This window comes from Petromyzon marinus, chromosome 18, assembly GCF_048934315.1.
Source record: "Petromyzon marinus isolate PM22_M1 ecotype Great Lakes invasive population chromosome 18, UKy_Petmar_22M1.pri1.0, whole genome shotgun sequence".
Lineage (NCBI taxonomy): Eukaryota > Metazoa > Chordata > Hyperoartia > Petromyzontiformes > Petromyzontidae > Petromyzon > Petromyzon marinus.
Genome location: NC_133684.1, coordinates 1,669,817 through 1,682,625, shown reverse-complemented (window position 1 = coordinate 1,682,625; position 12,809 = coordinate 1,669,817). Strand labels below are relative to the sequence as shown.

General features: G+C 48.7%; 1 protein-coding gene across 3 annotated transcripts in view; it reads left to right on the top strand.

Annotated features, from left to right (window-relative positions):
* The window catches only part of LOC116943539 (protein WWC2-like), a 110,595-nt gene that overhangs the window by 59,405 nt on the left and 38,381 nt on the right, over window positions 1-12,809 (top strand). For all 3 annotated transcript variants that reach the window (XM_032956455.2, XM_032956454.2, XM_076067777.1), the window contains 4 exons: window positions 6,253-6,382; window positions 8,191-8,334; window positions 10,025-10,098; window positions 12,534-12,776. In XM_032956455.2, coding sequence (XP_032812346.1) covers window positions 6,253-6,382; window positions 8,191-8,334; window positions 10,025-10,098; window positions 12,534-12,776 — 591 coding nt within the window. The remainder of the gene's footprint in view (window positions 1-6,252; window positions 6,383-8,190; window positions 8,335-10,024; window positions 10,099-12,533; window positions 12,777-12,809) is intronic.

Below are 12,809 nucleotides of genomic sequence, written 5' to 3'. Positions count from 1 at the left end.
GACTGATCATTTTTTTGTCAGTGGGCAAACGTACAAAATCAGCAGGGGATCAAATACTTTTTTCCCTCGATGTATATATTTTGTAAAATGTAAGTGATTAATGAATTACCAATTTACTATGTAAAAATATAAAATCTCATTCTCAAGGCTTTACTAAATACCATAGTTGTAAGTCTGTATTGTACACAAGTGCTGTTTGCACACAAATAAATTAAGAAATCCCTTGGGGCCAAGCTGCTTTTAGGGTGGCACTTTCTCTACGGCCCAGTCAGGCCAAATTTTATTTTAGAAGCTTATAAAGGGACAGGAAAGTGGTGTCACCTTGTCCGACTCCATTTCTTATATGGATTTTTTATTACTTTCTTGCAATCTCAGAGCAACTGTTACATTTATGTAATGTAACAAATATGTATCTGTTTAGGCCTTGGGTTTCTGGGAACTTGAATCACTGCATCAATTTCCACCGTGGCCTTTTGCCAAAGCTAGTCACAGCGACATCGTAATATATTTCATTAAAATTGGATAAACAAAGTCGTTAACATAAAAACAGCAAATGTTAACCGTCTCAGATTGGCTCCATGGCACAGCGATTCTAAAAGCCATTGGAAATTAACTGCAGGAGTTGATTTGGGAACTTCATGAAGAAGCCTGCAAAGTTGGGCTCAAGATGAATATGAGAAAAACCATAGCCATGCACAAAGTCATTCAACGGTGGAAGATATATGTTGACAGGACAAAACTATAAAACAAGTCAGATTATGTATACCTAGGGCAGTGACCAGTCAACACGGAACATTGGGCCAACAGTTTCAACCACATGCCAATGCTGGCCCAATGTTGTGTGTTAACAGGGTTACCGAAGGTCGACTGGATGAAAATGACGAACCATAGAGGGACTAAGTTGGCATTATTTTTTTGACTGAGCTGAATCGTGAAAAGCAATACACTAGTGCGCCTAAAACAAGAACAGTTTTACTCGGCCTATCGTATCTGCTGTGACACATGGATATGAAACAACGGCGTTGACAAATTAAATGGAACGAGCTGAAACGTCCGTAAAGAAGCCATGGAGAGGTGTGTGTGCTTGTAAATACAATGAGAGGCAGAAGAGCAGACTCCAGTTCAAGACATCACATTGATTGCTAAGAAGAGTAATTGGACTTGGGCAGGCGGCATCGTAGCTAGAAGGGGTGATGGTCAGTGGTCGAGATTCATGTAAAAGTGCTATGCTGTTTTTATTTGACCAGGTAAGGCTGACTGAGCTATATAGCGCTTTTTCAGAAGTGGCCTGGCCACATGATAGCTCAACGAAGTGGTTTATCATGTGGAAATTTATAGCCACCAAATACTCTAAACGCGCGTTTCTAAAATGTGGAGGGAAAAAGCAGAGGCTCTGGTGAAAAATCCACACGATCACGGGGAGCGAGAGGGACATGCAGACTCCAAATATACAAGTGTCAGGGTCAAATCCACGATCTCCTGCATATCAGGCGAGGGAGTTAACATCTCGCCACCGTGCCGCCTCTTAAGTGGCACCACGGTGGCGAGATGGGAAACATGCCTGAGCAAGGAGGGAAGCACGCCCAAGCGTATGTCCACTGCGGAAATGGAGAGGGATGAAATCGGCTCGTGTGGAGCAGCTCGAGGGATTGTTGCATAGCAAAGCATCAAGAGATAGGCATGGCTTTTGGAGGTCTCCATCATGGCTGATGATGATAAAGGACATGCATGTGTAGCCGATTGGCTTCATGGTCCCGGTCGCTCAGTCCTCCACGATTTGTATTAGCTTTTCAAAAGACTCACTCATCGCAGTGGGTTGCACAAATTACAGTGGTAAATTTGGTATGTGTTTGTTTTTTGTAAAGTAATTTTCCAATGTAATAATAAAATATAATAATAACCAATGCGGAGAGAGCTATTAAAAAGCTGATTATTGTAATCTTGATCGTGAGAACAGCATTCACATTCTCTTGAAATGAAAAAAGTCGCAAAGCAAATTTTCGGCTATGAGCAAGAAGGCGGAGTACTGTGGCAGCATTGAAGTTCCACGTCACATGGCAGTACTACCACCCGACTTAAGCATTCACTTGGGAGAATTCATTCTTACGTTCTTGGCTATAGTTGAGGCTTCCTCGGATTTCCTTTGGCGTGGGCTTTGAAGCCCACGGTGATTTATGACGGTATACCGAAGGGGCCTCTTCCCATAAACAGTTTGCAGGGATTTTGGAATTTCGAATTGCATTGCTGTGGGAAATACGATATTGGGGGAGACCGTTATATGTGACATAACTCTCCCCATCCTGTCGTCCTCCTTTTATTAATGGGCAGTGTGGAAATATTTCTTCGGGTCTTGGTCAATTTACGTTCTATCCAAAGCGTGTGTTTTGACCTAACCGCCAGCGCGGGTTAAATTAAAGTTCGCAAACTGGCTGCAATAACAAAATGAAACGGTCGCTGTGCACGTGCTTGGGGAAACGAACCGTAATTTAGGTGAGCTAAGTTTTATTGATGTTGCTCATTTCCCTTTCTCATTTGCAGAAGAAGTCCTTCGTCAGTGTTTTCGCACGAGCTTGTTATTTTAACGCAAATTAACACCGACTCACTAAATAATCTTTCCGGCACGCACCGCTGCCATTTTCCGCTGCCATTTTCCGCTGCCAACGTGGATCTTTCGGCGTTGCCATTATTGCTGCCTGACTGGGTTTCGGAGGAGGAGGAGGGACCCTTTTTTATTTTTGGGGTCAGAATTTCACGGGCGCACATGTACGTTGCTTCGATGCCGTCACTATGAGATTGCACCTTTGCGATTGCGCATTTTGCGCATACACCTACTTCCCGATGAGAGCGAGCCCACATTGGATAGTGAATACACGTCGTTTTATTGAATGCCGTTATTCACAGTTCCTTACGTGGCCAAAGGAAAGATTGTGTCCAAGAGGGACGACCACCGCAGAGATGGAGCGATGAGATCGGTCCACGTGCAGGAGCGAGATAAATGGTCGCAACATTGGACCGTGAGAGATGGCCACGGTTTAGTGGAGGTCTTCATTCAGCTTTGGATAGCCAATGGCTTGGTAATGATGATGATGAGAGAGAAAAACCCACATGATCCAGAACATATTTTATTCATGTCTCAAGTCTCTCAAGATGCTTTAAAAAGACAAAACACAGTTACATTTAACATCGTTCGTGGTCTTCAAATTGTACGTGAATTGTTTTTGGCACATGGTGAAGTGGTGGTGCGTGTGTAGCCCTGATGGATGTAGAGGGGTAAAAACGAGCGATCAGAGACAAGCGCGCCATGCCCCAGTAAAGACCACGGCCCTTTCCCCAGCCGTCATCAAATGGAAGTGCTTGTCCGTTGGATCGGAGCGTCTGTGAAAAAGAGATTCATAGCTCATCGGATTCCTCCAGTGTAAATAAAGATTTTAGTTTTGACAAAACGTCAACACGAATACGAACATTCTGAAGCGTGTGCTGCCGCTATATTTTGCTGTGCTGATTTTTAGTATTTGTCTTCCAGTGACTGATTAAAAAAAACGAATTTTTAAAAATATTATGTTCACGTCTGACAGTCATCGCCTAGCCTTAACCTCGTAAAAAGCCAAAATGATTGTTTTTTGCAAGAGGGAGAAATAATCATAAGGAGGTGGTGGTGGTGTTGGTGCCCTGCTGTCATTGGTGTTGCCAAACAGCAAATTACTTTTCAAACAAAATGGTAGTATGAATGAATGTTCCTCGCACACAATCTCTTGTGGAAATGTACAATACCATTCTAAATGCATCCGTCCAATGAGAGATTTTAAGAATTGAAGTGATGGTCATGTAAATATTTTCACTGGGTTGAAAATGTGGTGCTTGCCATGCTTCTTAATAAACAATCGTCTTCACTAACCTGCTTCCACTCCCACCTTCAAACAACCCCCATCTCGATTTAAAGCTTCCGTGACTGCAGGGATTCATCTTCTTGGTTATTTCGGTAAAGTCACGTAGAATGGAAATAAAATAATAAAAATAAAACATAATAAAATAAAATTCTCACGACAGTCCTGTTCATTCACCTGAAGAAGGCTGCTTGTGTTGTGGCCGAAACGTCGTGAGAATTTTATTTTATTATGTTTTATTATTTTATTTCCATTCTACGTGACTTTACCGAAAGAACCATGAAGATGAACCCCCATCTCTTCTCCCGCGCTCGTCCTGCAACTGCTACTCCCTGCGCCCGCCCCTTCACTACGACCAGGCCTACCCCAACCCTTTTTTCACCTCTCCGGCCTATTCTTCCAACTATTACCATAACTATACCATCACTTTTATTAACCCCACTATTTATCTGAACCGCTATCATCTTATGTACAATGTTATATAATTTCTCTAAAACGCCTTTGAATATAAGGCAATATATCAATCTATATATATCATAAGTTGAATTGTGTTCGTTACTCCCAGTTGTGGCGGATATTTGGACGCATTGACTCGCATTAACGATTCCCTGCCGGAGGGCCGCAGGTGCAAAATCTGCGAGCATTATGTCGTAAGGGTACGTTTTCACGTGGTGTGCTAATTGATTTTAAATCCCCCCCCCTTAAAATCAGACGTGTTTTCTTCCACGAACACGCTTCCTTGAAGTTGAAATGGTGGTGAGATGATAACTACCTCGCCTGGTATGTAGGAGGTTGTGTGGGTTTGACCCTGACCCTGACGTCTTCATATTTGGAGTTTGCATGTTCTCCCTGTGGTCGCGTGGTGTATTTGGCTGCTATAAATTTCTACATGATGAGCCACTTCATTGGGCTATCATTCGTGGCCAGGCCGCTTTTGAAAAAGAGCTATTTATCTTCGTGGACTTTACCCGGTAAAATAAAAATTGTAATAGTTTAAATAATATCGATGTAACACTCATAGACATTGGCGAGTGTGCTGGCTGTCATCGCCTTTCGTTTAATTTTTACGGAAACTACTCGGCAAAATAATTGTTCGTCAATGAATGTGTTCGTAGACATTTTCTCACTCGCAATATCAGAGGTCTAGGTTATGGCCACTTTTGTCCGCCGTAATGTACATTCGATGTGTGATATGTACGTAACTATTTGTTTCTTCCAGTGAAAGGTCTTCGTTTATCATAAGCTTAGTTGTTGGTTTGTAGTGTGCAAATTGAGTAGCCATGGAAACGACCAAGCTGTTGCTGTATCAAGGTCACTTGATACAGCAATTTTGCTGTGACGGTTTCCACCTGAAGACGGAAGCTTGTGTTGCCTCCGAAACGTCGTGATTTCATTTAGTTGTTTTCATTTATTTTATTTTACCTACGTGACTTTACCGAAAAAACCAAAGAGTGAATTCTTGCAGTCACGAAAGCTTCAAATCTAGAATGTTGTAAAACACTCTCGTGACCATCGGAGGTCCTCAGCCAGTTGTGGAATTCCGCAAGCGTATGGTGGGGACCAGTCATGCTAGGACAATGTGTTGTGTACCCTGCTTCACAACAGGTGACAACTTCAACAGGTGGTGCCCATTGTCCCATCTATGAAGATGATGATCATCATAATAATTATAATCGTGATGATGATGGGCTACGTTGATTGTGTCCATGATATGAAGTCACTGTCATTGTGAAGCTGATAAATCTGGCGAACATATCCATGATGGTGGTGATGATGTTGATGGTGGCGATGTTAAGGAGGTACCTGCATGATGAGGAAGTGGAGGATGTTGACGTTGATGGTGGTGATTTTGATGATGCGGCGGTCTGGAACGCTCTTGCGATATTAGGAAGCTACTGGAGCTGTGCACTTTAAAATCATCTAGATTGAAAACTCATTTCTTCAGAACTGCTTTTTGTGTTTAGTCTTTTGTCCTTCCGATTAGCATGGTTGGCTACGTACGGTGCACACGAAGTTCAAGATTCATGCGTGTACTATATGCAGTGGCACAGCATGACTGGCGTGCACCCGGGTGCGAGGGATGAAATGTCACCCCCTCTCTGTTCAATCTCCTCTTCATAGCCAAAGGCCAGGTCCCGTGGGCCACGGTGCAATTGCACCGCCTGCACACTCGACGGCTGTGCCACTGACTGCACAGAGTATCCAGTTATTGCTTGTTGCATATTCAAAAGTATCTCTCGTCCTGCTGACTCATTGAACAACGTGATTTATTGACGTGTTTGTTTACACGCTACCCACACCCTCCACCGCCCTCTGTGACCATGTCTCCGTTGCTGCGCCGTCGCCGTTTGTTTTCCCGTCTGCGAAGGATCGACCGCAAGATGGCCGAGAGCCAGGGCGGCTACAAGCTGGACGAGGCGCAGGCCATCCTGAGCGAGCTGAAGTCGATCCGGAAGGCCATCAGCTCCGGCGAGAAAGAGAAACACGACCTCATGCAGGTACGGGCGCCGCACGCGCGCCAGGCTGGGCCCACGTCTCCTGTCCTCCCGCAGCCGCACCGCTTCGCCGGGATCATCGATCATCGTGCGCGAGTCAATATACCCGCTGGACGCTGCCAGTGAGAATGCAGTTACATCGATGCCGTCGCCCTCGAGCGTCCCTTGTGTTTTTGGGGCGGCACGGTGGCGAGATGTTAACTACCTCGCCTGGTGTACAGAAGGTCGTGGGTTCGATGCCAACCCTGACACCTGCTGCATATTTGGAGTTTGCGTGTTTTTTTCCCCATGGTCACGTGGATTTTTTCGTCGGGTCCTCCGGTTTTTCCCTCCACATTTGGAATCGTGCGTTTAGAGTAAATTTTCACGTGATAAGCCACTTCGTTGGTCTACCATTTGTGGCCAGGTCGCTTATGAAACAGAGCTATAGTGGGCCTTACCTCGTAAAATAAAACAAAATTGTCAGTGAAAAAAAATTAGTATTGCATTATGTCACCGGACAGCCGTCGCCGCGTGCGGAGCGAGCAGAACATGCCGCCCACAGCTAGTGCTCGGGCAGAGTTAGAGACACGTTCAGTAAGCGGGCTGGGTCACTGTTGGACGCCATTGTGACAGCCAGGTGTGGGAACACACCCGAGGGGATTCCCACCGCAGAGGTGGAGCAATGAGATCCGGCTCCCTTTGTAGGTACAAGACAGATTGCTGTTTCGCAGGACCGTGAGAGATGGTGTGGTGGTTTGAGGAAGCCTTCACGATGGCTGATGACGATTATGATGACGATGATGACAACAATTTGCGAAAAAATGTGCCTTTTACTTAACAAGTTATACTGCAACAAAATGATTGTGGCCCTCCTCCATCTGGCTTTTCCCCGCCGGCACGATGTCTGCGAGTAGGCACACAGCGCATCAAGCGGAGGAGGTGGGGGGGGGGGGGAAGGGGTGCACAGTAATGTCGACCGCACGATGTACAAATCCTAGCCAGACTCCGGTTTGCAGATGTGCGTGTGAATTGGCATTCGTAAAGCTCGAGTGGGAGGAGGAGAGGGGGGGGACGCTGTAGAGTCAAGAGTTGTATTTGCAAGCAACGCGCCTTTGTTTTTGCGTGTGTGGCCGTCTATACGACCGGTTAGGTGTGCTTCATGAGGGTTCATCCAGTGATCGATCATTGCCTGTGCACATTTCTCTTGTACCCTACGTGTGTCTGAAGTGTACACGTGCACTTGGGGTACCACTCAAAATTCAGTTGTTTGGATTTTTTTTCAAGGTCGCACCTCCTTGTTTTTCGTCATTTGCCTGTAAAACTGAAGCCACTGCGAGTTTAAAGACAATTCAATATTTACTGGTTGCTCAACGGAGTTGAAAACGCCACGACAGTCAACGCACACAGAGTCATCATCCTGTCGAGGCATAGACGCGGGGAAGAGAAGGGGAGGATCCTGAACAACCTGTAAATGAGAACAGATAAGAACGACATTCTCAGCAGTTAACTTGTACACCACAAGTAACAAATGGAGAGGGGAGAGTAAACTGAGACTTCACTTTCCGCAAGACGTATTGAGTGGCCACCCTTAACGGTCACTGAATCCACCATTCATTCACCGAGCATTAAAATACGACAGTTAGTGCCTACAATGGCTCGCAGCTCAGTCCTGGGCTGCTACAAAGCACGCCAACCGTCATCCCGCCCCTCCGATTAGCACGGTTGGCTACGTACGGCGCGGAAGAAGTTCTGCGAACGTAAAAAATGAGCGAGGGGTCGTTGACATTCTCGTGCTGCTCTCGGTCGTCTGCGCTTCGTGGCGTCCGCAGAGCCTCGCCAAGCTGAAGGACGGCTTCAAGCGGGAGGACGCGCGCGCCCAGCTGCAAGGAAGCCGCGGCTCGCTCGTCAATTCCAACCTCTCGCTGTCCAAGCCCTGCCTGGACGCCGGCTCGCAGACGGACATCACCGGGGACGTACGCAGACGCTCGCAGACACGGCCTCGCGTGCACGCAGGACGCACGCACGCACGCACGCACGCACGCAGGCAGATATAATAATGATAATTGTCCGTAATAAGAACTTAATACTCTGCCATTCTTATAGCGCGGGGATATCGCACAGGCGCTATGTTTCACAGACGGGTGTGTTCTGCCGTGCGTGTAATCCAGAACGAGTATTTGGTGCTGTCATTTATCAAATTTGGCAAATTTTGGCCACGGTAGCGTTACGCCGCCTTCTCGTTTCGAATGACATTGGGGAATCTTGGTAGTTCACTGTGAATCAGACGGTACATGCTTGTATGGTGAATACACCAAGCGGTAATAACGAGGGTGGCCTGCCACATTCGAACCAGGAACCTCTGCGACAAATAGCGAACGAACTACAGCTGCGACAAATGACGAAGGCGCTCCCGCTGGGCCATTTCCCCCTCGGTCTACAACAATAGCCGCCATTTGCACACAAGCACTTGCATTTCTAGAGGCATGGGCATGCACGCGTACAAAGGAAGAAACAAAGATCTCCCATATAGCCTTAAAAGGGCTGTGCTTTTAACCCATTGTTAAACCCTTTTTTGCTATCCAGTTACTCTCTGCATCTGTATACGTATGTGTGTGTGTGTGTGTTTTCTGTGCCTCGTTTTACAATGAGTACTTGGTGCGGTGTGTAAACATCAACACTGGGGAGACAAAGGCGGCCGGGAATCGTGTTGGCCACCCACCCCCCCCCCTCGTGTGCCGTGCCGGACTTCATAGGTGCTTGCTATAACAGCACTTGCCTCAACAGTCTGTTAAAGGCTATACGGGGGATCTTCACCTTTTGTTTCCGTGCCTGTGCGACCTCGTTTAGTGCCCCATCATGCGTGCCCCACTCGTCCCACTTGCCAGGCTCGTAGTCGGCCATCCGTTCTGTGGTTGTGCTATCGTGACCGCCATCCGAACCGGAAAAAAAAAAACCCTTTGGACAATAACAACAACGATAACAACAAAGTAGCAATAATAATAATAATAAAATTCCCACAGCCGGATTCCGCGCGACATCTCTGAAAGCCTTTGAACGTGTGAATGCGTGCGCGCGTGCGTTCCCTCTGTGTACTCGTACGCGCCAATCCACGGCACCCACCGTTGGCCGCGGCTCCGTGCCCTTGACGACATTAGGGGCACCTATTTGCGATTGGAGGTCGCGGTTCTTATCTCGTACAACTTCGTTTGCACTTTGTGCTTGCTGGCATTAATAGCGCGCACTTTACCCAGCAAGCCCTCGCCGAGTGTCAAGACTCTTTATCTTAGGGGGCATCCATTATTGGGATGGTTTGCAAAATTGCATCGATGAGTCTTGTTCGGTCTCATTCATGCCAGCATCCAAAAGCTAATAATTGCGTGTGCATTTCAGGAATTGTAAATAATCAGCTAAATTATCAAATCGCCCGCAATATGCCCAATCTCGTCAGATTGCGGGAGGAATGCAGGGTTGAGCGCCGCTAGCACTTGAATGGGTGACCACCAATGTACACCAGGTGGTTACGGTCCGCAGGGCTACGTTGCAGTCGGTAGAGGGCACTGCAGCATGATGCATTATCGTACTCTACTTCTATACCCCCCTCCCAAACGGATGAATCGACGCATGCACAAGTTACACCCCCCCCTCCTGCCACCTCGTTCACAGGTGTTCAGCGGTGGCCGTGCCAAGCTGGCTGAGAAGGTGAAGCTCAACCTGCAGTACGACGAGGCCAAGCGCAGGTGAGGGCAGCATCTGAGCCGTCGGTCGTGGGTCAGCGCCAGTGGGTTTGGGTCCACATCGCAACCACATCCTTTGCATTAGCCTAGTGGTGGGAAACCGCCTTGCTTATAATCGACCTCCGTTCAAATTCCCGGTCATGGCGAACATCGTTGGCAAGCGATATCGTAACCGGTCCGAGCCACCCCCGTTCTGCGACTCGCATTGACCGACGTGGTGAAGTACAATCAAACAACCCTCCCTGACCGACAGCAGTAGACCGACCAAAGGGCTGTGCATTACATACTGTAGACATGTGTACACTTAATTTAAACTAAATAAGAAGGACTGCTCTGGTATTGTATCGCCAGGCATGCCCATGTTAACAAGTAAATGGATCACTATTTTTGATGAAAGCCTAGATGTGGGTAGCTTTTAAGTGTGTCCAGGTTGAGCTTATGTTTAATCACCTCTCCTCCGGAACTGGGCAGAGGTCGGCAACTGTGTGTGCGCTTTGCCAATTTGAAGAGCTGGTAAGACTGGCTGGATCAAAAAGACCTGGGATCCCAACGCGACTTGTAACGTGTCTTCTCAGTCAAACGGCTTGCGCAAAAATCTCAGCGTTTGGGTTTGGCGTGGAAGGTGGCAAGCTGTGCTGGGTGGAATCTGGAAGTATCAAATTGGCACGTCCTCATCCGGAACTGGCGGTCGCGGCTAGCAACTTTTCCCACTACGGCGAGATTCCGAACAAAGCGCTCCCTGTAGCGAAGGAAACCTTAGAGAGTGGGCCGCTCCCCGCGATGAGAGATGAGGAGAGATGGGAAAGTCTGCCACCTGACACCAGCGGCACCTTCTGCCGCCTCGCGAAAGCCCGCGAGCCAACAGTGCCTCCTTTTGTCTCGGCACGAGTTGCCGTTTCATCTCAGGTGTGGTGGGTGCTTTGAGGTTTTTCTTCTTTTCTTTTTGTCTGATTTTTGCCGGGAGCCATTCACCCGCTTGTTGTTCCTCGAGCCGAGTTTAAAATACTCGCAGAGATTTCTTTACCGGGTTGGTGGGAGAATTTGTTGGCCGGTGGTGTGGAGGGGCGCAAGGCGGGGGAGGCCAGTTCATCAGAGGTGTCGCACAAAAATCGCAACCTCGATACAAAGACGGGGCAGCAGCTGCTGCTGCTGCTGCTTTGGGGTTGGTGAAGCGGCGCGCTGCAGGTGATTGCCGGCGATCGCGTTTCCGGACGGGGCTGCCTCGCGTCCATGGGACGCAGCGGTCCTCCTTTTATCTGAGGCGTCGGGCGTGATGCCGGTGGGAGAGAGAAAAAAAGGCCCTCAGAGAGAGAGAGGAAGATGGGAGGGACGAGGATTGTTTGTGTGAGGTCCGTCGCAGTGGTGTGCCCCGCATGGCCGAGCTTGCCACCCTCGCTGGGAGGCATGGTGTGCCAGCGTTTTGTCTCGTGCGCTCGCGTTTGAGGTTTCTTTATTTGGGCAGCTGGGTGAAAACATAATCCAGTGCGGCCCCTCTCTGGGGGCCACTTCCTGAAGGCACACGGCCGCCGCTTGGCTTTAATATCGGTGGCGCTTTGTGAAAGGCAACAAATAAACCCTGCGCACATGGAGGGGCGTCTCCCCGAGCACGGAGTCACTGCTCCGTCTTCTCCTGCTGTGTCCTTAAAGAAGTGAGCGTCCTACCCAGGAAATCCAAACGGGGATTATGAGACCAGTAGCCGTGGGTGGGAAAGTTGAGCCATGGCACGTGGGAGAGTTGATGTGTAAATAAGCCGTAGGGTGTCTTCTAAGTCAACTATGCTCATGCTCTGTTTCCGGTGCCTATGTGTTGCTATGTACTTTGTCCGTGCGCTTCATACCACACGTTCCTGTGTCTATATTTTTTGCATCGCTGTGTCTCCTTTGTACCCATGTTCTTTTGTGCCTCTGTGTGTTGGCGTCCTGTATCCCTTACCCTTGTGTTTCTTCTATATCTGTGCATTTCTGTGTACCCACATCACTAGATTCGTGTGTCCCTTGTCCCGGTGGTCATGTCCCCGGGTGCCTGCGTCTCCATTTCTAATATTCTGGTGTCCTGTGTCCCGTACACGTGCATCTTGGTGTTCATCTTGGTGTTCGTTTTCTCCTGTCCTTATGCCCTGTTTCTGTGTGTACTCATCTGCCCTTGCTGTTGTGTTTCCTGTCCCTGTCTCTCTCTGTCCTATGCCCCTGCATTTCCATATTCCATAATTCATACATCCCATTGTTTTGTTATGTTTTACTTCTCCATGCCCCATGCCTCTGTCTGAACGCCCCCGTCCCTTTATCCCTGTGTCCGCTTGCCCCCGCCTCGTCCCGTATCTCGCATCCTCGCGACTCAAGTCCTCGCGTCTCGCGTTTTCAAGTCGTAACCCTGCGTGCGATATCCTCACGGCCTGCGTGTGTGTCCCCCCTCCCCCCCCCTCGTGTGTATCCCCCAGACTGGCCAATATCCAGATCGAGCTGGCCAAGCTGGAGGCCGAGGCTTGGCCCGGGGCGCTGGAGGCTGACCGCGACCGCCTGCTGCTGCTGGGCGAGAAGGAGGAGCTCCTGCGGGAGCTGCGCTACGTGAACCCGCGCAAGCGCTCGCGCGAGGAGGCCACGCGGCTCGAGGCCGAGCGCCACCGCCTGGAGGAGGAGCTGCAGGAGGCTCGCACCGCCAACACCGACGCGCTCACTCGCAGGTCAGCCGCTGGCGGAGGCGGGCGTCCGAATTG